Source organism: Lissotriton vulgaris, chromosome 8 (genome assembly GCF_964263255.1).
Source record: "Lissotriton vulgaris chromosome 8, aLisVul1.2, whole genome shotgun sequence".
Taxonomy (NCBI): domain Eukaryota; kingdom Metazoa; phylum Chordata; class Amphibia; order Caudata; family Salamandridae; genus Lissotriton; species Lissotriton vulgaris.
Genome location: NC_141696.1, coordinates 424,324,505 through 424,348,764, shown reverse-complemented (window position 1 = coordinate 424,348,764; position 24,260 = coordinate 424,324,505). Strand labels below are relative to the sequence as shown.

The window sequence follows — 24,260 nt, the reverse complement described above, 5'->3', positions numbered from 1 at the left end:
ACAGCTGTGCAAAGCTTCAAGTAGTCAGTAGTTGAGCTCTAAGCCCGCCGTAATCACGCTTAATTTCCTTGATTTTGTGTTACACTCTTGTTATGGAAAACTCATGCGATCATACCATCAAGCAAAATCCCCAAATTGAGATTTCATTCGGGTAACAAACTATTACAGGAGAACAGGAACAAAGGATCAGAACACAAGCAGCTGTTTGTGTCATGGGTAATTTTCCTAGTCTTTTTTTGGATCAAAATATTCAAAATAATGCAAATATTTATTTCGCACAAAATCGTGCAAAATGCTGGACTGGCATGTTACATAATGCATAATTTTGCTTAATTTTTTGGGCATTTTGCATTTCGTGTTACATGCTTGCCATGTGAAATATCGTTGATTTCTCCATTGCACAACACCCCCTATTTAAGATTTTATTAAGAGAAAAGCCCATCGCCGGAGCACATGGACAAATTACAGAACACAAGCAGCTGTTCGCGTCACGTATAATTTGAGCTTTTTTTTGTGCAAGAAATGCCCTTGTGTTCAAAGTAGATGCGAAGATAAATTTTGTGGAGAAAAAATATATATATAGTGCTAAATGCCAGACGAAAGTCACACTATAATACATCAATCCATTTAATTTATTGGACATTTCACATACGTTTTTTAAAGTAACTTACTTGTATGTACTTTTACGTCTACTAGGTCCTCACCCTTGCTATGCTCAGCACATGCATTTCCCTAATATACACTTTCTTCGTGCCAGTGACCCATGTTTTCACCTTCTCATCTAAAGACAGAGCAGCCACATGGTGTATAGATAACACAATGTTTCGTTTTAACCAGGAGTATTTGAAGTATGCAGCTTCACCATAGCGCAGTGTCTCCGATTACAAGACCAACATAAGGCCCTGTCACCAAATCTTCACTCTGTTTTGCTTTGCCTTGTCCTCTTGTTTAATGAATGAGGCTGTGGTGTCGTCTTGTATTCAGAGCTCATGGAACCCGTGACTTGACATCCTTGTTGTCTTCACGCTCCACCCGGTCTCCACGGAGACACCCAAGAAAACCCTTGTTCTGAGAAAGCCGTGCCTGTGGCAGGTGTCATAACATCTCCACCAACCTCGCTGCCCACACTGAGGGATACTGAGATCAGGAATTCAGAGAGCTGTGGACAGACGCCACATAGGGGGAAGAGACTGGAGAAAAGGTCGCAGGGGGGGAGGGAGGGAGGGAGGGAGAGAGAGAGGGAGAGAGAGAGAGAGATCAAATAGTGTAGTTCATGTATTATTGGGAATTTGTCTTGTACTGGTTGGTATATGGCATACGTCAATAATTGTCTGCCTGTTGCTATTTGATTTAAAGACGCCTCTACAGCAACTCAACTTATGCTAGATGGGGTAAAGATTTTCTCTGGTATTGTGTCTGATGGTGAAGCAGGTGTATCTTTGGTGGTGCAACTGATTTTATATTGCAGAATGAATTTCTCATCAGCAGTCTCACACAGCTCAGATGATGCACCTCAGGCAGGGGCTTACAGCTGTTTTTATTCACACAGCTCTGATGATGCACCTCAGGCACGGGCTCACAGCTGTTATTATTCATGCAGCTCTGATGATGCACCTCAGGCACGGGGCTGACGCAGTTATTATTCACACAGCTCTGATGATGCACCTCAGGCACGGGCTCACAGCTGTTATTATTCACACAGCTCTGATGATGCACCTCCGGTACGGGGCTGACGCAGTTATTATTCACACAGCTCTGATGATGCACCTCAGGTACGGGCTCACAGCTGTTATTATTCACACAGCTCTGATGATGCACCTCAGGTACGGGGCTCACAGCTGTTATTATTCACACAGCTCTGATGATGCACCTCAGGCACGGGCTCACAGCTTTTATTATTCACACAGCTCTGATGCGCTCTCTAATACTCTTTACTAATAACTCTCTCCTACTCGCTATCAACTTCTCACTCTACTACTTACTGTGTGTGTGGTTGCTAATGCAATAGGTCTCGCATGAAGAAGTCAGCGATGAAGCTATTGGCAATGTAAATGACAATGCCATTTATTTATGATTAAAAAAAAATTAAAATCATGAGCAATGCCAATAGCTCCATCTTTAATGCTGCCGAGACCATTGCATTGTAAATGCTTGTTTTCTTTGCCGCAGAATAGACATTTGGCCCCCGTCATTACCAGGCTTGGTAATACAGTTTTCTATTTGCTGCATCTTAGTCTTGGCCACAATGTTGGCTTTAAACAGGCCTTAAATAGAATACTTCTATTGCCACTATCCCTATGTGGTGTGCCCGAGATGGCTTGTGGTAGCACTCAAGCAATCTAGTTGCAGCTATCCTACGATTTACTTGCATAACAGTTTAAAACACATAGCCAACATGAATGAAAATGGTTTAATTTGCACCTTAATTAAAGGGCCTTCTCTACAGGTGCCTTTCCCTCAATTTGTCTTCATTTTAAGATGTACATGTTAGTTTAGTTCTGTCTTCACTGTGTCAGTGCAACTGTGTACCTAAGGCACAGAGGGATATTGACGGATTTGTTAGGAAGGGTGTGGAGGGGTATCGGAGAAACTAAAGGGCCAACAGGGCCCAAATAAGGGGACCACTTCATCCAAAGATGGGTGGAAAAAGCCATCCCTATCTCGTCTGAGGAGTAACCCTTAATGGAGAATAATCCAGCCAGAGGGAGAGCTGGTTGGTCAATATGTCAGCAGGGAAGGACCTGCAAGGAAAAGAGATGGTTAGTGAGATCAAATAATACTCTAAACATAATGAGTCTGGCTCCAGTCTGTGGGCCCAGCCATGAAATGCAGAGGCTGTCTAGTGGGGTGTAAGGATTGCCAGTGTGGATGGGTTGAGTCTATAATGAGGATCAGCGGTTACATTAGTGCTCCTCCTGTGAGTTTGCAGAGTCCTGTTTCATATTGTGAAGATGAGCGATGATTTCGTCTTTGGTAGAGCGGGCGGCTGCGGCAGCCATACCATGGACGGACCTCCAAGCAGGCTTCAAAGTGCCAGAGTAGGTAGTTTGGGAGGGGCCTTGTCAAGAGCGTCTTCTGGGAGGTTGAGCAAGCACTTTGCTTCTTGTAGTGAGTGGGGTATTTGTTTCCTGCTGTTCCACTGGAATAGGTGGTCAAAAGTGTGAGTTCACTTTTATGCAATGCCTTGCTCCCTAAATTTTTCAGTGATTGGATTGAAATCGCATCGCTTTTTAAGTGTCACTTGAGAGGTCCTGGTACACTTGCAGGGTGTGTCGTCGGAAGACGCTTTTCTCCATGCCGCTTTCAGGATGGCTTCCTTTTTTTTTTTACTCTGGTCAGTATATCAGAGGGGGCGTCTGGACAGATAGCAGAAGGCACTACCCTGTGCCCTCTATGTAGGATTAAAGTTTGGCCTTTGTCGACCCCTCTGATGGCAGTGAGGAGGTTTTTACTGAATGTTAAAATGTCATCACCCTCAATGCCTCGTTGAATCCTCCTTATGCTAATGTTATCGCGGCCTCCACAATTTTCCAAGTCCTCCTGCTTCGCCTGGAAATCTATGTGTTGTTCCTTTAAAGCGTTCACCCATCTCCCCAGTGCTGCTTGGTCTTCAGCCCCAGAGACCATGGTGCGTTCGAGATTGTCTACCCTGTTGCACACAGCTGGGATATCTCTACGCAAATTGTTAAGGCAGCTTTTGAAGTCCATTTTCAGTGAAGTCATTCCCCTGCGGATTTCACTTAGGAACTGCTCTATGTAGTCCTGTGTGATAGTTGGGCTGAGGTCAGGTGTGGCAGCTTGCCGAGGCGGCTCCAATTTGTCGCTCATGGTTGTGGCGGGCTTGGACCAAAGAGAAATCAAAGTTATCATTGGTGGTCTTGTTCCCGGGCATAGTGGGGGGCTGTCAACCACGAGCAGTTCAATTTGCCCTATTTAAGGATCATGGCTCCACGTTAAAATGTTTGCCAGAGGGAAGCGGAGGCTGTCTGGGGAAGCCAGTCAAGGGTCAGGGGAAGCCAGTCAAGGGTCTGGTGGCAAGGAATATGGTGCGGTTCTGGGTGCCTGCCGTTGGGCACCTCACTGGGGCACATAGGACCCTTATATGTCCCAAAGGTCAAGTGGGGGAACAACTTACTAATACAGTCGGAAAAGTGAGGCCCCTAGCATTGTGGCCAGTGCCATTATCAGAGCTAGACTTGGCATTTACTTAGAGCTTATAGACTCATTTGGTGGTTGTGAGAGGTGGGCACAGAGCAGGCAGGAAAATCAACAGTGTACGGTGTAGCCTCCATGCAAAGGCCAGTGATCAGGGCCTTCCCTTTGCAAATAAGTGGTAAAAGTTTCAGAACTGCTCCACCTAAGGTGTAGGAAAGGGGTATCGGATGAGGGACGGGCTAGAGTATTTCACAGGATCCGCAGTGGGTGATCCCTGCAGTGCTCGTCAGTTCGGTGACCACAGATGGCCCGTGCCAAGGCTTCAAGCAGACGTCGCAGCTGAGCAGCAGGCCGCGTCTGCCCACCAGCGCTTCAGACGCTCTCTCCCTCCTGTTGTGCGGCGCCTTGTACAGGCCCCAAGGGCATTCAAGCTGGAGTGGTCATAGAGGTAATATCTGGCACCAGGGGGTTGTGGGGCTCCAATTCCAGAGCAACCCCTGTCCACGTGATAAGAGCAGGCAGGTCCAGGCCTCCCTGAGCCCTCTCGGAGCTTGCAATGAAGAGTCTCCTCCGTAAGGGGTCCTAGCAGCAACCCGACTGGGTTAGTGGTTTCTCCCAGGGGTCACCTCTGCCTGTCTGCGGCTGTGCCCAAGAGTACCGGCGCCACAGGAATAGCTTCGCTCTCGGCCGGTCGGGCCAGCAGTGCTGCGTCAAGGGAACAAGATAGTGCCTTCTCTCTGGCCCAAGGCTGTGCCGAGGCTGAAATGTATCTTTATCTGCGTCTTGGGCTACTTAGGTGTCTTTCAGCGAGTGAACCCCACTCTGTAGCAGTAGAGGTGGCACCGGGTACTGGTGAACCCAGAATAAATGGCTTGTAGACCCGTTAAGGGCCCGCGGGAACACGGAGCAGAGGTGATCTGTGTCTCACCCAATTCCCAGTCAGGCCACAACCCTCGACTGCTACTTTCATCATATGAATATGACTGACTTTAGGCTCAAGTTAAACGTCCAAGAATGATTTCTTTTTTTGTATGTGAAACTAAGTCAAAGTCATACTTAACCACTTCCATGCTAATGACAAGGTCAACTCGTCATGGGTTTTACCTGCCCTGTGCTTATGACGAGTTGACCTTGTCATGAACAATGGAAAATCTGGGAATGCAGCACCCAGTGGGAAAACCCCTTAGCAGCCAAGGTGTTAAAACAAATGTAAGCAGTTGCAAGAGCTCACTCGTTGAAAGCAGTGCACTAATGATAGATTCTCCTCAATTCAATTTTATTTGAATATGATTTTGGAACTCCGTGGAGATCCACATATTACAATAATACAAATTAAACATAATAAAATAACACCACATGTTATCAACCTATTTAACAGTGATATGCCATTCGTCTAATACAATTCTAAGAAACATTTAAAAAAGTTAAAAATTCTGTTACAGAAAATTTCATTCGGGGGACAGATGATTGCATTAATCAAAGATTTAGCATTTAAAATACCAAATTGGATACATACGGGCTTTACCCACTGCCGACGCTGCGTCATTAGAGCTGGGCAAACTATCAAGACATGTAGGGAGTCTTGGACTGAGCTGTTACAAAAGTTACATATATTGGTAGTGCCGTACCATTTAGCTAGCAGCTTATTCAATGGAAGTATGTCATCCCTAAGGAGTAGCCAGAAGCGGCGCAAGCCATGGGGCATATTCCAAGTGACGTAGGGTTGTAATTGTTTTACCATACAAGAATCAACAGCTTGGTTTGTCCCCCTTTTTTGTAAGGTCAGGGTACGATCCCTTTCATAGCTCAACTTCCAGGTGGCATGCTTTAATGTGAGCTTTAGTTGTTAAGTAGAAAGGGCTAGGAGGGAAACTTCCTCCAGATTCAAGAGTTTGAGGGCCTTCCTATAATTCCTTATAAGCAAAGAGTACTCTTTTAATGGGCCCATCAACTCTTTTTTAATTAGGGATCTTAATGATGCCGGCTTTCCCTTGATCAGACATATTACCCAGCGAATGACTCCTGCCAGAGCCTGTGCCCAGCTGCTTCTTAGCCCGAGTTCCAGACGAAGAGCTGCAGTGCTACAGCTATTATTAGCTGATATTAAGCTTCTCAAGAGGGATCCCTCAACTGTATCTAAGAAGCCCCATTCAGCTAATTCAATAAACTCTATACCATAAAGCAAAGTTGGGGGGATTTTTGCCCGGAATGCCTCCAATAGGTAATCAAAGTGCCTTTTACCAGTCGACTTATATAGTGCTCTTAAGCCATTTCCCTGTGTTTTTGCCTTGTGGGTGCTATTTTCAATATGTGATTTATTGCTTAGATTGCTGTTCACAACCTTGCCCAAGAATACGTAGGATACTACTCTTTCTAATTTCTTTCCTCCCAATTCCCAGCTGATGTTTTCTAATCTTAGTTTTTTCCTCCCCTCCATACACATTACCTTACTTTTAGAGATGTTTATTTTCAGGTAATGCTCTTCGGAAAATGCATATAATAATTGGAGACGATTGTTAAGTCCCTTTGGGGTGAGGTCTAAGATCAATATGTCATCCGCATACATTAGGCAAGAGATGTATGAGTCTCCTAAGCGAAGGGCAATACCGTCACCTGCAGATATTATACGGGGAAGGCCACTTACATATAGGGAAAATAACAGGGGGGCAAGGAGGCAACCCTGTTTGAGGCCATTTGCAGATGGTATGAGCTGGGATAGGCCTCTTTCCCCCCCCCAATAATACTCTACACCATGTGTTGTCGTGTAGGTCTTGAACCAATCCTAAAAGACCATGCGGCATGCCAAGATCGTGTAGCTTTCTCCACAGTAGCTGTCGGTCGACCTTATCGAAAGCCGTGGAGAAATCTATGAATGCCACATAGACTCTCCCCTTTCTGGCTCCGATATATTTATCTGTTATCACCTGGAGGGCTGCCAGGTTATCCAGGGTACCGTGGTTTTTCCTAAAGCCTGTCTGCTCAAGTGGAAGAACAGCCGAGTGCTCCACCCAGATATTTATCCGCTTGAGCAGACACCTTGTGAAGACTTTGCCGACTGCATCTAGTAATGCAATCTGGCGATAATTCTGGGGAGATAGACGGTCACCTTTTTTAAACAACGGTACCAGGATGCTTCCCTTCCAAGAGGGTACCACCTTACCTCTTGATAGACAAATGTTAAAAACTGGACAGAGAAGCTTGCACCATTTAGCCCTGTTCTGTTTCAATACATTGATGGGCACCTCATCCGGGCCCATTGCCCCGGAAAAACGCATTTCACTAATTGCCAAATCTATGTCCTTTTCTGTGAATGGTTCTAATGGTACCCTCGTATCTATTTGCCATGTTTGAGGATTCGCTTCGTTGTTACTAGCGTAGAGGTTGATGACAAACTCCCTCCATATTTGTTCCTCAATGGCAATGGGGGCAGGACTTGTTCTCATTCCGCACCCTTCACCTATGAGGGACCAAAATTGCCTCATTTCCCCGTGGATAGCTGCTTCTCTTAGTTTTACCCATATAGAATCCTCCTTTTCTTTGCGTAATCTAGTCAATAACCTTCTCCTTTTCCTTTTTAACTTAGTTATTTTTTGTGCTGTATCCGGTAATCTATTCAGATATTGAGCCCTAACTAGTTTGTTTATTTCTACATTTAGAGATCTCAAAGGGCTGGGGGAAATCCTAATAGTTTTTTTCTTATTGAGTGTTTTTGTCTCTGCTACCACTGAATTCATAAAAACACAGAAGTTTTCGATTTCAAAACCATTCCAGGACGGAAGATCGGAGATTGCTGCGTCCAGCATTACCTCCAAGTTTCGATGCGCCTTCGCGTTCCAAAAACACCTTCCTGTTTTGGAATGGAAATTTGTTTGGTCATTGTTCAGTGACCATTGATCACAACTTGGGGGCTTTATATTTAACCAAACGGAGAGAATTTTATGATCACTTAGTGGGGTATTAATTACCTTAAGATCCTTCAGCAGCACAAATGAGTGAAACCCCGTTATTACGTAGTCTAAAATCGATTTCCCTCTATATGATTTGTGTGTGAAATTAGCCGGGGAATCTGATGGGAGTCTCCCATTAGCTATGAGCCCGTCTATTTCTACCAACTCCTTTAGAATTATTTTACCCCGTTTATTTGTTTTTATGCTTTCAGGGAATATTGCCCGGGGAATACAGAGTGTTTCCTCTCTCGATTTATCACTGAATAAGGTTAAACTTAGATTGGAAATCTTACTATTTAGATCCCCTACTAGAATTATGTCTGACATCGGATCTTTCTCCCTGATAGCCTGGACATGCAAGAAAACCTTTTTAAGTATTGTATTAAAGCCTGTTTCTGGAGGAATATAAGCATTAATCAGGACCAGACGGTTGGTAGTTTTAGAATTATCTAGCCCAAGTAAAGTTACTGCTTGGAACAGATTACTGGGGTCCAGATAATGTTCATAGTTCCAATTTATTTTATTTGATAAAAGGCAGGCTATCCCCCCACTCGCATGACCTTTTTTGTTCAAGATAGCCCTGCCTTCTAAGACATAGTAGTCCTTCCCTAGTTGGATTTTATCAGGGCACCATGTCTCTTGGAGACATATTATGTTTTGCTCCAGAGATAAAAGAAAAGCCAGTTTCTCTGGACTATTTTTTATGCCCGCTGCATTCCAAGAAATTATGGAAAGTTTTGTGCTAAAGATCCTGATTATTTAAGTGATTGTTTGAGGTTTTTTCTGCCAAGACTCGGGGGAGCCAATTCCATTGGGCACTTTCGATTCCTGAGATTGGTTGGTAAGATAGCGGAGGAGGGGCAAGATAGGACACCATACGGGAGTCCTTAGACTTACATATTTTTAGCTCTGTTAGTTCCCCAGGTTTATTTATACGCCCTGTGGCTGCATGCAACAGGGAGAATGGGGGTTTCTGGGAGGGTTTGGAAGAAACCTTATTTTGACCTGAATGACGTCTATCCCTCTGCTCTGTAAATCTTCTGAACGTTGTAGAATAAGGTTGGCTACTAACTTAGAGTAGAACCTCACCCTAGTTGTCATCCCCACTTCTGATTGTAATATTTGTACTCTATCTAAGTCAGCCGATTGTATCAATTTCAAGTTGGCCGATTCTTGAAAGTATTTGAGTAAGAGGGATCTGTTCAAAATACATTCGGTATCGAACAGGGGACAGAATTCCACCCATAGAGTATCTATACCTTTTTCTTTAGACTCAGCTGGTGTAATTCCTTTTGCTACTATTCCCGAGAAAGATGGCGCCAAGGGATTGAGTGTTGCGCCCGCTTTGCTCGAGGGTTTATGATCTTGACCCAAAAATGTGGGAGTGTTGGACCCTGTTATGTCCCTAGCAACGAAAGCTTGTTGGGAGGTTATATTTGGGTCTACTTTTAATAAGAGGGGGGGAGCGGGACTCAGGGATATTGCGGGCATGATCACAGATAGGGGTGCGAAATTTCCCATGTTATTCTTGGGTTCAGTATTATTCTCCTTTTCAGCTACCGCCTGAATGTCGGGAACCCCATTATTTGAGGATGAATTAAGGTGTTTTCTAAAGAGGATTTTCCTCCGCCTATTTTTTTCTATCCGTCTCAGCAATTTTCTTTTGTTTTTTCCCTTCTTCTTTAAATCCCGTAACTTCCCTTTGTTGCCGTTTTCTTCTGAAGCCTCCCCCACTTCTATATCTCCCTCACCCAATTGCTTCTTAAAGATTGGAAAAAGGTCGGTCCCTAGTTTTGGGGGGGGGTTTTCAGAGGGATGTACTTCTATAACGTTGACACTTAGATTTCCTTCTTCAATTACTTCAATCACAGTTTTATTGCTTTTGGACTGCTGATCTTTTATATCTTCCCCATTTAGTGCTGGAGGAGAAGAGGGCTGCACTTGGACTATATCCTTCTCTTTCTGAGTGGCCAATAGGACCTTTAGAATCTTGGTCACTGTGTCCAAGACACAATCGGATCCCCCCACAAATTTTTCCAAAAGTTGTAGGATGGATGACAATAAATGTTCTAATGAAAGTAGGGAGTCAGAGATAGGATTGTCTTTTCCCTGACATTGTAGTGCCTCCATCCCAGTCAAATTTAGATTAGGACTAATGGAAAAATTTGAATGCGAAGATTTGGAAGGGGTACTACTGTACAACTTCAAGCCAGCGTGGGTCGATGTTAGCGGAGTTTTTAGATCTATCTCTGCTTTGACCGGGTCGTTTTCTATATACCTTTGACACAGGTCATTATCCAACAACAATGGAGACAGACCATTGTTAAAGGAAACTTTTGTCAAAGAAGTATTTAAAGTATGGTTGGAGATAACTGGCGGATTTTCCCCCATGTGCATATTATCCTCTTCTATACCATCCCTAGTTTTTATAATTACTTCTGGTTCTAATTCAGTGTTATTTTTCGCTGTGGAGAATACGGGAGGAGAGAAAACACTCTCGACAGTCAGAGGAACCACTTTAGATTCTGTTATGCTGGTAACCGCAATTTCCTTTCTGTTTTCAAGCAATTCTCTTGGTGTGTTGGGCAATGTGTCCGTGGGAGTAACACCAGATTCTATAAGGACCACTGATTTGTTATCCTCCATTGCAGCTTTAGTCTTGCCCTTTTCCCACAAGTTAAAAATCTGACAAGTACTCTTCAGATTAGAGGCCTGACCAAGCTTGTTTCGGAGGGGGTTCGATCTGGTTTTAGAATTTGATCTTCCTACCAATATTCTCCCAGACCTCAATTTCTTTGTCATCATCCCACTCCAGTAATATCAGAAAGGGGGCTGGGGAGATGTAAGTGGAATTAGTTTACCAGATTATAAGTCTCAGATGATCAATATAGCTATCTAACATTAGTGAAGAAAATGAGTGGTTTGAATCTAAGGTGCACAAAGGAAAAGTACAGATCCTAAATAGCCGAAATAGTTTATGGGGCTAATAAGGGGGTAACTGTTAGGGACAGGGCCTAGCCTAGCCTTCTCGTGCCTCAGAGGGCCCGCCCTTGTCCCGGGCTTCTCCCGGGCGCTACCCGCGCGCTACCGCGCAGCGGTCTGCTACACTCAATATATAAGTTACAAGGTGATAGGGGCGTGGCCTCCAGGGAGAGCGTCACCAGGTGGGATAGGTGATTGAGGCTGCTGGGACTCTTGAGAGTTGGAGTCCAGCAGTGCCTACGCTCGCAGCCCTGATTTGCCTACAGCCCAGGAAAAGGTGATAGCAGTGACCAGCTGTGAAGCGGGACCCGCGTAGCGGGTCCGGCGAAGAGTAGCGCCTTTCAGAGCGCTTCCAACGAACAGTGCCGCGCTTCCACAGTCCACCGGCACCAGGCACAGTCACAGGTCAGCAGGTATAAAGGATGAGAAATCCGCAGGTTAGGCAGATCCGGGGCCTTTTCTCCAAACAGCAGCAGGGGGCATGGCCTCCAGGGAGAGCGTCACCAGGTGGGATAGGAGATTGAGGCTGCTGGGACTCTTGGGAGTTGGAGTCCAGCAGTGCCTACGCTCGCAGCCCTGATTTGCCTACAGCCCAGGAAAAGGTGATAGCAGTGACCAGCTGTGAAGCGGGACCCGCGGAGCGGGTCCAGCGAAGAGTAGCGCCTTTCAGAGCGCTTCCAACGAACAGTGCCGCGCTTCCACAGTCCACCGGCACCAGGCACAGTCACAGGTCAGCAGGTCTAAAGGATGAGAAATCCGCAGGTTAGGCAGATCCGGGGCCTTTTCTCCAAACAGCAGCAGGGGGCGTGGCCTCCAGGGAGAGCGTCACCAGGTGGGATAGGAGATTGAGGCTGCTGGGACTCTTGGGAGTTGGAGTCCAGCAGTGCCTACGCTCGCAGCCCTGATTTGCCTACAGCCCAGGAAAAGGTGATAGCAGTGACCAGCTGTGAAGCGGGACCCGCGGAGCGGGTCCGGCGAAGAGTAGCGCCTTTCAGAGCGCTTCCAACGAACAGTGCCGCGCTTCCACAGTCCACCGGCACCAGGCACAGTCACAGGTCAGCAGGTCTAAAGGATGAGAAATCCGCAGGTTAGGCAGATCCGGGGCCTTTTCTCCAAACAGCAGCAGGGGGCGTGGCCTCCAGGGAGAGCGTCACCAGGTGGGATAGGTGATTGAGGCTGCTGGGACTCTTGGGAGTTGGAGTCCAGCAGTGCCTACGCTCGCAGCCCTGATTTGCCTACAGCCCAGGAAAAGGTGATAGCAGTGACCAGCTGTGAAGCGGGACCCGCGGAGCGGGTCCGGCGAAGAGTAGCGCCTTTCAGAGCGCTTCCAACGAACAGTGCCGCGCTTCCACAGTCCACCGGCACCAGGCACAGTCACAGGTCAGTAGGTCTAAAGGATGAGAAATCCGCAGGTTAGGCAGATCCGGGGCCTTTTCTCCAAACTGCAGCAGGGGGCGTGGCCTCCAGGGAGAGCGTCACCAGGTGGGATAGGTGATTGAGGCTGCTGGGACTCTTGGGAGTTGGAGTCCAGTAGTGCCTACGCTCGCAGCCCTGATTTGCCTACAGCCCAGGAAAAGGTGATAGCAGTGACCAGCTGTGAAGCGGGACCCGCGGAGCGGGTCCGGCGAAGAGTAGCGCCTTTCAGAGCGCTTCCAACGAACAGTGCCGCGCTTCCACAGTCCACCGGCACCAGGCACAGTCACAGGTCAGCAGGTCTAAAGGATGAGAAATCCGCAGGTTAGGCAGATCCGGGGCCTTTTCTCCAAACAGCAGCAGGGGGCGTGGCCTCCAGGGAGAGCGTCACCAGGTGGGATAGGTGATTGAGGCTGCTGGGGCTCTTGGGAGTTGGAGTCCAGCAGTGCCTACGCTCGCAGCCCTGATTTGCCTACAGCCCAGGATAAGGTGATAGCAGTGACCAGCTGTGAAGCGGGACCCGCAGAGCGGGTCCGGCGAAGAGTAGCGCCTTTCAGAGCGCTTCCAACGAACAGTGCCGCGCTTCCACAGTCCACCGGCACCAGGCACAGTCACAGGTCAGTAGGTCTAAAGGATGAGAAATCCGCAGGTTAGGCAGATCCGGGGCCTTTTCTCCAAACAGCAGCAGGGGGCGTGGCCTCCAGGGAGAGCGTCACCAGGTGGGATAGGTGATTGAGGCTGCTGGGACTCTTGGGAGTTGGAGTCCAGCAGTGCCTACGCTCGCAGCCCTGATTTGCCTACAGCCCAGGAAAAGGTGATAGCAGTGACCAGCTGTGAAGCGGGACCCGCGGAGCGGGTCCGGCGAAGAGTAGCGCCTTTCAGAGCGCTTCCAACGAACAGTGCCGCGCTTCCACAGTCCACCGGCACCAGGCACAGTCACAGGTCAGCAGGTCTAAAGGATGAGAAATCCGCAGGTTAGGCAGATCCGGGGCCTTTTCTCCAAACAGCAGCAGGGGGCGTGGCCTCCAGGGAGAGCGTCACCAGGTGGGATAGGAGATTGAGGCTGCTGGGACTCTTGGGAGTTGGAGTCCAGCAGTGCCTACGCTCGCAGCCCTGATTTGCCTACAGCCCAGGAAAAGGTGATAGCAGTGACCAGCTGTGAAGCGGGACCCGCGGAGCGGGTCCGGCGAAGAGTAGCGCCTTTCAGAGCGCTTCCAACGAACAGTGCCGCGCTTCCACAGTCCACCGGCACCAGGCACAGTCACAGGTCAGCAGGTCTAAAGGATGAGAAATCCGCAGGTTAGGCAGATCCGGGGCCTTTTCTCCAAACAGCAGCAGGGGGCGTGGCCTCCAGGGAGAGCGTCACCAGGTGGGATAGGTGATTGAGGCTGCTGGGACTCTTGGGAGTTGGAGTCCAGCAGTGCCTACGCTCGCAGCCCTGATTTGCCTACAGCCCAGGAAAAGGTGATAGCAGTGACCAGCTGTGAAGCGGGACCCGCGTAGCGGGTCCGGCGAAGAGTAGCGCCTTTCAGAGCGCTTCCAACGAACAGTGCCGCGCTTCCACAGTCCACCGGCACCAGGCACAGTCACAGGTCAGCAGGTCTAAAGGATGAGAAATCCGCAGGTTAGGCAGATCCGGGGCCTTTTCTCCAAACAGCAGCAGGGGGCGTGGCCTCCAGGGAGAGCGTCACCAGGTGGGATAGGAGATTGAGGCTGCTGGGACTCTTGGGAGTTGGAGTCCAGCAGTGCCTACGCTCGCAGCCCTGATTTGCCTACAGCCCAGGAAAAGGTGATAGCAGTGACCAGCTGTGAAGCGGGACCCGCGGAGCGGGTCCGGCGAAGAGTAGCGCCTTTCAGAGTGCTTCCAACGAACAGTGCCGCGCTTCCACAGTCCACCGGCACCAGGCACAGTCACAGGTCAGCAAGTCTAAAGGATGAGAAATCCGCAGGTTAGGCAGATCCGGGGCCTTTTCTCCAAACAGCAGCAGGGGGCGTGGCCTCCAGGGAGAGCGTCACCAGGTAGGATAGGTGATTGAGGCTGCTGGGACTCTTGGGAGTTGGAGTCCAGCAGTGCCTACGCTCGCAGCCCTGATTTGCCTACAGCCCAGGAAAAGGTGATAGCAGTGACCAGCTGTGAAGCGGGACCCGCGGAGCGGGTCCGGCGAAGAGTAGCGCCTTTCAGAGCGCTTCCAACGAACAGTGCCGCGCTTCCACAGTCCACCGGCACCAGGCACAGTCACAGGTCAGCAGGTCGTTGTAATCAGGAAAGTCAAAGGCAGGAACTCTAAATCCGAACCGGGTGAGATTCTCCTCAAAAGTATAAACAGGTTTTAAGAGAATTGTGCCATGCAATATAAACTCACCAGGGAAAGGATGCTTGAGAAATGTTGTTAATTACACTTTGTAAAATGATGGGTCTTTAATAATTCCATAAAATTTTCATAATGCGAGATGTTGAGGTGCTTTGCAAGCATGTTTCACAGTTATAATGATCCTGCGACCCCTCTACCCTCCGTCCCTACTGTTAAACATAATGAATTTTAGGTATGAAGAAATCAAATATTTCCATTTAGTTTCCATATATTTTGCTTGTATTGCATGATATCCATTTACGAGCTATATGCATTTGATGAAGATTATTTTGTCAGTGCTAACAGTGGAACAGATGTATTTCTGTTGTAGAATATACCAAAAAGCTAACATTTTCGTTTTCTCACAAAGCTTGCTACCTTTTTACTGATTCATTTTTTTTTTCATTCCCAACCAGAAATATTGCCTCTCAGACTATAGCCAAGCTGAAAGATGTAGCCCGTCGAATCTCTTCCTGCCTGGACCATGATCATTACAGTAAAGAACGATCCGCCTCTTTGGACTTGCTGCTGCGATTTCAGCGTTTGCTTATCAGCAAACTTTACCCGGGCGATGGAGTCAGTCAACTTTCTACCTCGTACAGTAAGTTTTTGTTAAACATTGGCTTATACATATTCAAACCAACAATATGTCTGTATTTCTGTGCTGACCATGTATATAATTTGTTAACTGTGTTGCAACAATTAATGGTCTAAAGATTGTCTATTTGTCAGAATCATTTACGAGGCACTCTGGTTAGGTAAAATGCATCAGGATTCAGGATCATTTCTTCTGAGCATCAGTAAGGCTCCTAAGATTTGGGCCAGGCTATTTATGCTGTGGCTTGGAAAGGCTAATTGATTTCGTCCTTAAAGTGAACTTCTTGGAAATTCTAGTCCTTGTCTGAAGTTGTACTACATCAAGACTTGATTGCATGTTTTTTTTCACTGTATATGTAGGTCCTGAACTTCTGGGTGTTGGCTCCTTACTGAAGAAATACACCGCTCTTTTGTGCACACACATTGGAGACATTCTACCTGTGGCAACCAGCATTGCTTCCTCCAGTCAAAGACACTTTGCAGAAGTATCTCGTGTTGTGGAAGGAGACTTAACTGGTAACCTATTCTGTTCATTTAGCATTGCTGTATCAAAATTGATAGTTAATTTGTTTAATGTTAGCTTTGAACTATTAAACAGTACATTACAGTAAACAATTTAATGCAAATTATTTGCATATGAAGCCATTAACCTTTCTAGATATGTTTGTGATATAGGCCAATATAAGCCTTTAAAACAAAGTATGCTCTTATTTGATAGTTCTCATCTGCTACATGTATTGTGAAATAAATGTTAAAGCAATAACATAAATTAATGACCACTGGGTTGTATTCCAGAGTTCTGTCAGTAGATTCTTTTTTATCTAAATTGGCAGAGAACAGATGTTCCACTTATGGTATGCAAAGCCCAGGAGGGATGTGTTAATTCCAGAATTAAGAAGAGCAGCAGTGAACACTATAAAGTTAGGCAAGATTTGCTTCCTAACCATTTGTTATGTTATGTTAAGTTATAGGCTGTTTTGTAACGCGCACAACTACTACTGAAGTATCCTGGCGCGGTATACCACTGGGGAACCCGTCCTGGATTTCCCTGTGGGATGGTCCCTACTGGGAGTCCCCAAGGTGGAGCCAGACAACCCCGGCGTTGATGGGGCCATTGTGGAGAGTAGGCAAGCTAATGCCCAGAGTTGCCGAGTAGGATCCCTGGTCAGAGTAGGCACCGAGGCGAGAATGATCGAGTCTGCTGACCCTGGTCCACGACCCTGCCGCGTAGGGAATTGATCCCTGGTCCCGGGCCGACTCCTACTTCCGGGTCTGCCGCCTCTAACCAGTGAGCCACACCACTCCACTCCACATTTCCAATGTAGATGTACTCTACATTCTTGTGCATTTTTTTAAACTCCGGCTTAGAAATTTTGACAATAATTGGAGAAGCCAAGATTGCAACTTGGACGGAGGCAGTCCCCGCAGCTCCAGCCTGCGATACTAGAAAGCATGCTCGCTCCTTGTCACCAGGGCTGATGGAGGATTGAAATCCACTTCATGACACCAGCTAACTGCTCTGGGAGGTGCGGATTCCCTGAGTGATCACACAAAATAAGGAAATAGCTCTGGCCCCATCTCTACCCATCTCAGAGAAAACCAAATAACTGGCAGGACCAAGAGTGAATGAAGGCAGCCCTGCACAGACTTCTCCTCAGCCCCTGCAGTAGGGCTGAAGTGAGTGCGGTGGGGCTCTATGTCACTAGTGGGGGTCTGCAGTAGTCACCTGAAGCTGCCAGAGACCTGCTGCTGAAAGCAATACTTAACAAGCAGCAAGAAGGCCATAGTGTGATGAGTGCTCCAGCTGGACGAGAGCACAGACAAGCGTGCTCAATCTTGTCCGGCCTTGAGGACTCGTAAGACTTTAACTGCCCGACTCCTAGATTCTGGCGGGCCTCTGAAGTATAGTAAAGGTTGGTGCCACATGGAGATTGGGGCAGTGTGAGAAAGTGCCCTCTTTCTTGCATGGTATGCCCCCACTTTTTGCTGAAATGCTGATGTTCTTTGACTGACTGTGCCCTCGGCTCCTGCTAATGATACCACAGGTACCCAGGGCACTGTGACCAGACAAGGCCTCTAAGGGCTGCAGCACTTATTGTGCCACCCTTAGAGGTCCTGTACACTGACACACACAGACTGCCTTTGCAGGCTGTGTGTCTTGGTGCAGAACAAAGTGGAGAGTCGACATGACACACATCTCTGTGTGCCATGCCCGCAAACCAATGCCCTGGCATAGATCAGTCACCCCTCTGGCAGGTTGCACTATACTAGTGGTGAAGGTACAGGTGCATGAGCCCTTACCCCTACAGTGCCCAAGTCCATTCTTTGGCATTGTAAGTGCAGTGCTGCCATTAAGAGTATATGGTGCTGGGAGTTTGTCATTACAACCTCCACAGCACCATAATGGCTTCACTAAAAATTGAGAAGTTTGGTAACAAACTTCTAAGCACATTAAACCCACACTGATGCTAATGTGGGATTTAAAGTAAAATGCACAACAGAGGGCACCTTAGAGATGCCCCCTGAAATGTGACCAACTTCTAGTGACTCGACTGAGTGGCTGCTTAGCCACCAGCGGACATGTTGCTGGACCCCTGGGTCGAGAGCCTGCTGCTCTCGGGGGCCTGAAACAATGCACATCCTGGGACGAGGTGCCAAAACTCCTCCTCCAGGATGGGCAGGGTTCACGAAGGGGACGCTTCAAAGGCATGCCGCCTTTGTGAGCCCCTCCAGACCATTTGCTGCTTTCAGCAACTGGTCCCCACTGGTTCTACCCCCCACTTTGGGTGGGAGAACCGGCAGGGAAAACAAGTGAGGGGAAAGAACGAGGTATGCCCACCTCTGTCAACTCCACCCCTCAGGTAGGGGAAGCTAGGTGAAGCACAACTTGAGTCCCCGCCATCTTGAGGATGGGGGGGACCTAGCCAACCAGGGACTGGCTCCTGCCCCCCTCCCACTGGAGGGTGGCACAATAGGGTCTGTACCCACCCCAGGGAAGGGACCCATTTGTCCCTGCCCCTTACCTACCTGAAACGCCCCTGAATGTAGTATTTAGTGGGCACCCTCAACCTTGCTTCCTCAGATCCAGAAATGGCAAGAAGAAAAGAAGGACCGAACAGCCGTGCAGCCAGCTAACAAGAGGAAGAAGCCCACTGACTTGGCCCCAGCCCTACAGGCCTGTCTCCCCTCTCTATCCTGCTCCTGCAGAATCCCGGTGTGTCCTACTGCCAGCAACCTCGAAAACCCCAGAGGACCTGCCTGCCTGCCTTCACTTCCAAAGACTGCTTCTCCCGGGAACACCGGTTTTGTTCAACTGCAACCTCTGTCAGCAGCCGGAAACCGCAAATCCAGCCCACTCTGCACCTGCCAAACCCGGGTCGAGCTTGAGTGGAAACACCACGAGGAGGTCACCCCGGTGATCCTGACCCGAGATCAGGTGACCCCTGACCTGCCTCAAGCCGACGCCTGCAGTCTAAATCCTGAAGGACCCCCTAACCGAGACCAGGAGCTGGTAAGAAGATCCGAGCCCAAAAGGCACCCCTGCACCCACCAACCCATGGACTTGTGTGCCCAAACCGACGGTGCCTAACAGCCAACTTACCTCTCGAAGTGGTGGTCGCACCCAGAAGACCTTCGTCCCCCAGCCTGCAGTGCTTTTGCAAACTGAAGGTTCTTTATTGAAAACAGGGCGCCTGACGTTGACACGGCACCCTGCATCTGGCCACCCTAGTGCTGCTGAGGGTGCACCTTCGGTGCTACTTTTTTCCCCATTTGCTGTGAGCTAAAGTCCAGGAGCTTTGCTCCGACAACCCAGTGGCCTGCTTTCCAGCAGCCATCAACCGGAGGCCCCCTATTCCCCATTGTATAACATTGGGCCTCAGCACTCTGCACCCGGGTGCCCTAGTGCCGCTGAGGGTGTAATAAGAGTGCATCCTTAACCCTGGGGTCCCCTGAGTCTATCCCCCCAAAACCTCCGCTCCCACTACAAAATGCTTAACTCAAAACCTATATCACTATTTTCCTCCATAGGATAACTTTGAGTGTTTTTCTGTGAAGAGTTCAAATTGTGGAGTTTGGGAAACTAAATCCGTTCTTTAAAATTGCATAATCTAACAAAAACAATGTTACTTTCTTGTTTTCAGGAAATGCTTCAGAGTTGTATCTAGGTATACTACTTTGTGTAAGCCTAGTAATCTCAAAAATTACTTACTTGCAATTTTACTGAAAAGCCTATTCAAGTCTATGTACTGCATTTACTAAGTATTGCCTTTCTCTGCATCTATACTGTGAATCAAATCAAAGTGCATATACAATTATCATTCAAACTGTATTTCAAGTGCATTACTACTGTAAAGTACTTACTGCTTACCTGTGCCAGGCTTGCTTGGTTCTCAAAAATAAAATAACTAAAATATTATTTTTATGCAAAAACAATTGGTCTAAAGTTCAGTCTTTGAGTGTGTGAATTTATTTGCTGACTGGGTGTGTACAACAAATGCTTAACACTGTCTGATACTGCCTTACTGCTCGATCACACTACCACAAATAGAGAGTAAGGTTCTATATAACTTTACCTCTGCCTACTTTTGGGGTTCCCCTGGACTCTGTGTAAACTATACCTCACTTTGGTATAGTATATACAGAGCCAGCTTCCTACATTGGTGGATCAGCGGTGGGGTGTGCAACTTTGCATTTGTTGGACTACTTGGTTACCACCTGATCACACAACAGAACCCTTAAATTCTCTGTAGAATTCAGATTTTTCAACCTGGCATTTTTTGCAAAACTATTAAAAGTCTTGTTAGCGCCTTGGTTAAGTCCCTTTGGAATTTTAGAAAAATAAATAAGTCACTGTAGCTTGGGTGTAGAGGGATTAGAAGATTTTTTAACAATGTCTCAAAACAAGAACCCTGAGGAAATGGTTGAGGAGCTTGACCTCAGCCCTTGCCTTCACTTGTCTTTCAAGGGGGTAAGGTCCCTATGCAAAATTAAAAACATAACCATGGGGTCCCATCCCACCAAACAAAAGCTCCAGGAGCTGTTGGCTGGGTATGCTAAGGAACACCTATCTGAAAATGGTGAAGACCAGTCAGATGAGTAAGGAGTGGAAGAGGATGACCTGGTAGATCAACCCTCTCCACTTCCTAGGTAGAAAGGGGTCCAAGTACTCTTGACTCTCTCAACCTCTCAGTACCTAGATCTCACACAGGTGGATCAGGTACCACTGAGGACATTGATGACCGCCTCAATGAGGAGACAGCCTTTTAGTAAAGCTAACCAAAAGACTGGATATAGAGACCAGGTCGCTTGCTCTAGAAAAAGAGAGAGCTGAGATGGGCTTAGCACCCATCAATGGTGACAGCAATTTACTTAATAGGGATAACAAGCAATCTTATGATCCTAAAATCCCCAAAGAGATTGTCCCTAAATATAAAGAGTGATGATATCACAAAATGGTTCACATCCTGCAAGGGTTTGTGAAATGAGAAAAGTGAAGAAGTCACTGGGGGAAGGGGGCGCTCGGCAGGGGGCACTCCTCTGGGAACTGTTTTCTGGTGACAGCTGATGCTGGGTCTTATGACCTCATGAAGAGAACTCTGATTGAGGGATTTGGACTCACAATTAAGTATTATAGAATTTGATTCAGGGGGGCTCACAAAACCCAATACCAATCCTGGATTGACTTTGTAGACTACTCAATCTGATAGAGACTATCACCCACAGATTCCTTAACGTAGAATTATCCCCAGGCGTGAGACTGGATCCGGATTTTTTTTTTTGCCACGGCATCCCTGCGCGCCGGGGGATTGGAATCACGCGACTCTGCCCAAGGCTTTATCCGCGTACGTGACATCAACGATGTCATATAAGTCCCACCCTGGCGCACTTACGTCAGTTTTTTTTCCTATTCCGCTTGCAACGCGGATCCGGTTCGTGCTCTGGACATGTTTAGGCCTTGCCCTTTCGCTTTTGCGTGTGTTTGTGGGAACAGTGTGCGGATGCCTTCAGGCTTTAAGATGTGCTCGTCTTCTGGACGCCTGATGTCGGCGACGGACCCTCACCTCATTTGCAAGTGGTGCTTGGGGAACATCACGACTCCACTGATTGCGAGGCGTGCCAGCAGTTGAAGCCGAAGTCGCGGCGGGAGCGCCGGATGAAACTTCTCCCGGCTCGCATGTTCGGATCTGCTTCATCACCTCTATCAGCTTCTGCGGAAGGTTTTCGAAGCCATCTTCGTCGTCGTCCTCATCGTCATCCTTCCTCTCCTAAGCTGCAAGATTGTCGCAGTTTGTCCCTGAGAGCTGGTTTCCGATCTGTTGGGGGCGTGTGCTCTCCGCGGGTGATGCGGCCCTGCGTATTGTCCCACTATCCACCGTTTCCCCGTGAGGGGGCGTCGAGAGCCCAGATAGAGATAAATGCTGCTGCTTTGCAGGCCCGCTGGCTTCTCCTCCTCCTTCCCCTCCTGAGATGTCGGCGGATCCTTTGCGTTGTACGGGGCCCTCCGTGGCATCACCGGCCCTGGCGCCGACTGGCTTGGATCCAGGCTAGGAGGATGTGGTGCCGTTGGGGTGCGGCCCTACGGGGGTCCCTTCTTTGGACCACGGCACCTCTGCTTCGCCGCAAACTCCAGTCTCTGTGGTGTCGCGGGAGGTCGCCGGGGCTTGGATCGGCTCTATGGACAGGCGGCGATTTTGTCTGAGGCCAAGGTAACGGCGCAGGCAGCTGCTGGTCGGCGGACCCCCCTCGTCCTATCATGGGTCGAGGCTGGCGGGGGACTCCTTGTCACTCCCCGGGTCCCTCTCGTCTCTCCACGCAGGCTCGCGGGAGGTCGAGTCGGCGCTGTCCCTTAGCCGCCTCGGCTCCGGCCCAGCCCCGGTCTCCTGCACAGTGTGGTGTGGCGGAGGTCTGTCCGATGTCTCCATTGGCGCTGGGTGATGACGACATCCTGCCTCAGGTTTTTGACTCTATGGCACCGGACAGGCGTCAGATCGTGGACTCTTCTTCGGACGCTCCCTCTTCCCCGGAGGTTGGGCGCCTGCTGGTGTCATCCTCGCTTTTTCCCTGATGTCATCAAAGGAAGGCACCTCGCCGTTGCCAAGTCCGCAGTTTTCGACTGAGAAATTACAGGTTCCCCACTCCTCAGCAACTCTTCCTTCTTTCTGGACCTGGCCCTTTCCCACTCCGATTGGCTTAGGGGATGGCCGCCTTAGCTTGCAGCCTTCGCCCACAGAGGAGCTGCTTTCCCCACCGCGGGCCCCTACGGAGGCGGGTGTGGCCTTCGCTCGCGCGGTTTCCACGGATGTGGGAATTTTGCGCATGGGTGATCCGGCTGCCCATTTCCCTGTGGATCATCTTCTGGAAGTTCTCCACCAGGGCTCTGGAGGGAGGGAGCTGCTGCTCCCCTTTGAGGGTTCGCTCCATTCTTCTCTGATTTGGGGCTTGGGGGAGCTCCGCCATGGGGTATCCGGTGCCCCAACACCTCTTGCGCGATGGCACCTTCCCGCACTGCGTGACCCGGTGTGTCTCTCCCTCGCCCCCTCTGCCAGTGGCCCCCTTTTGCGGACTGCCTTTCCCTTTCTGCCGTCACTGTTGTCTCCACCATCACAGGAGGCCCCTGGCTGGACTCTTGGGGGCACAATATGTTCGCTTCGACCAGTGCGGCTCTGCGGGCCCTTAACACTTTGTTGGCTAGGGCCACCTCTTGCTTGTGGGACTCGGCGGAGTCCCTTGGATCTGCAGCTTCTCAGGAGGGTGCTGGTGTTGATTTGCGGCACCATGCGTTAGGTGGCCGGGATCTGGCCGCGTTTATTCTTCGCTCCGCTCTGGACATCTCGGAGGTGCTTGGTCGTGCCACGGCCTCTTCAGTTGCCCTTTGCTGCCATACTTGGCATCGGGCCAGTATGTTCCCAGAAAATGTTCGGGAATGGCTGGTAGATCTTCCTTTTGATGGCACTCTTTTTTCCACGCCCCAGCAGACTCGGCCATCCAGAGGTTCTTGGCGGGGCTTCGGCCTCCTCCTCCTCTTCCTCCTCGTTCTTCTCCCCCTCAGTGACCTTTGAGTTGATCCGGTTTTTGGGAGCTGTTCTCTCGTTGGGGCGGGTCGCCCCAGTTGTGTGATCTGGTTGCTTCATGTGCATTCAAGTCCTCTTGTTGGGACTGTGGTTCTGTTTGCTGCTTGCCGGCCCTTCTTGACTGTGTTTTTTTACTTTGGGTTATCTACACCAGGTTGGCCCTGAGATTAAGCCTTCTGTTTTTTCTCTTTGGCTGCTTGACAAGCATTCTGCGGGTTTTTTTTCCCCGTGGATCTTTCTGTTGTCCGCTGCTGCGGAAGTTTCTTCCTAAGAGGGTTCCCATGTCTTGGGACTTAACATACCATATGTGGGGTAGTGGTATCTGTTGTATAGCTTGTTCTGTGCTTGGGAGTTGTGGTTGCCTTTGGACCTCTGCTCTCCATTGCGTTTACGTACGTTGCAGGTGCAATTCCCTTATTGTTGGTTTGAAATACCTTTGGTGGCGCCCCGGGGTGTCCTTCTCCGGGGTCGCTAAGCTATTCGCCTGGTCTGACCTTCTGTCTGCGGTCTGGCGTAGTGGCTCTGGTTCTACTTCTTTTTGAGTCGTATTTGCGGACTCCTCCCTGAGGTGTGTCCAGGCCCTTCTTCGCCTTCCTGTTCTCTGTCCTGGGGGCTGGGATGGATTTTGTGTTCCTCCCTCTTTCAGGCGTAGGCCGCCCGGTTTTCCTGGGTGCCCCGGGCTACTCTTTCCGCTTCTGCCTGCTTTCTTGCTGTCTGCGCCGTTCTGCAAGGCCTATTGCCTT

The 24,260-nt window shown here is 48.9% G+C and overlaps 1 protein-coding gene across 5 annotated transcripts in view; it reads left to right on the top strand.

Annotated features, from left to right (window-relative positions):
- The window catches only part of HERC2 (HECT and RLD domain containing E3 ubiquitin protein ligase 2), a 1,676,463-nt gene that overhangs the window by 320,973 nt on the left and 1,331,230 nt on the right, over positions 1-24,260 (top strand). For all 5 annotated transcript variants that reach the window (XM_086934186.1, XM_086934185.1, XM_086934187.1 and 2 more), the window contains exons 21-22: positions 15,265-15,449; positions 15,806-15,961. In XM_086934186.1, the coding sequence (XP_086790312.1) occupies positions 15,265-15,449; positions 15,806-15,961 (341 nt within the window). The remainder of the gene's footprint in view (positions 1-15,264; positions 15,450-15,805; positions 15,962-24,260) is intronic.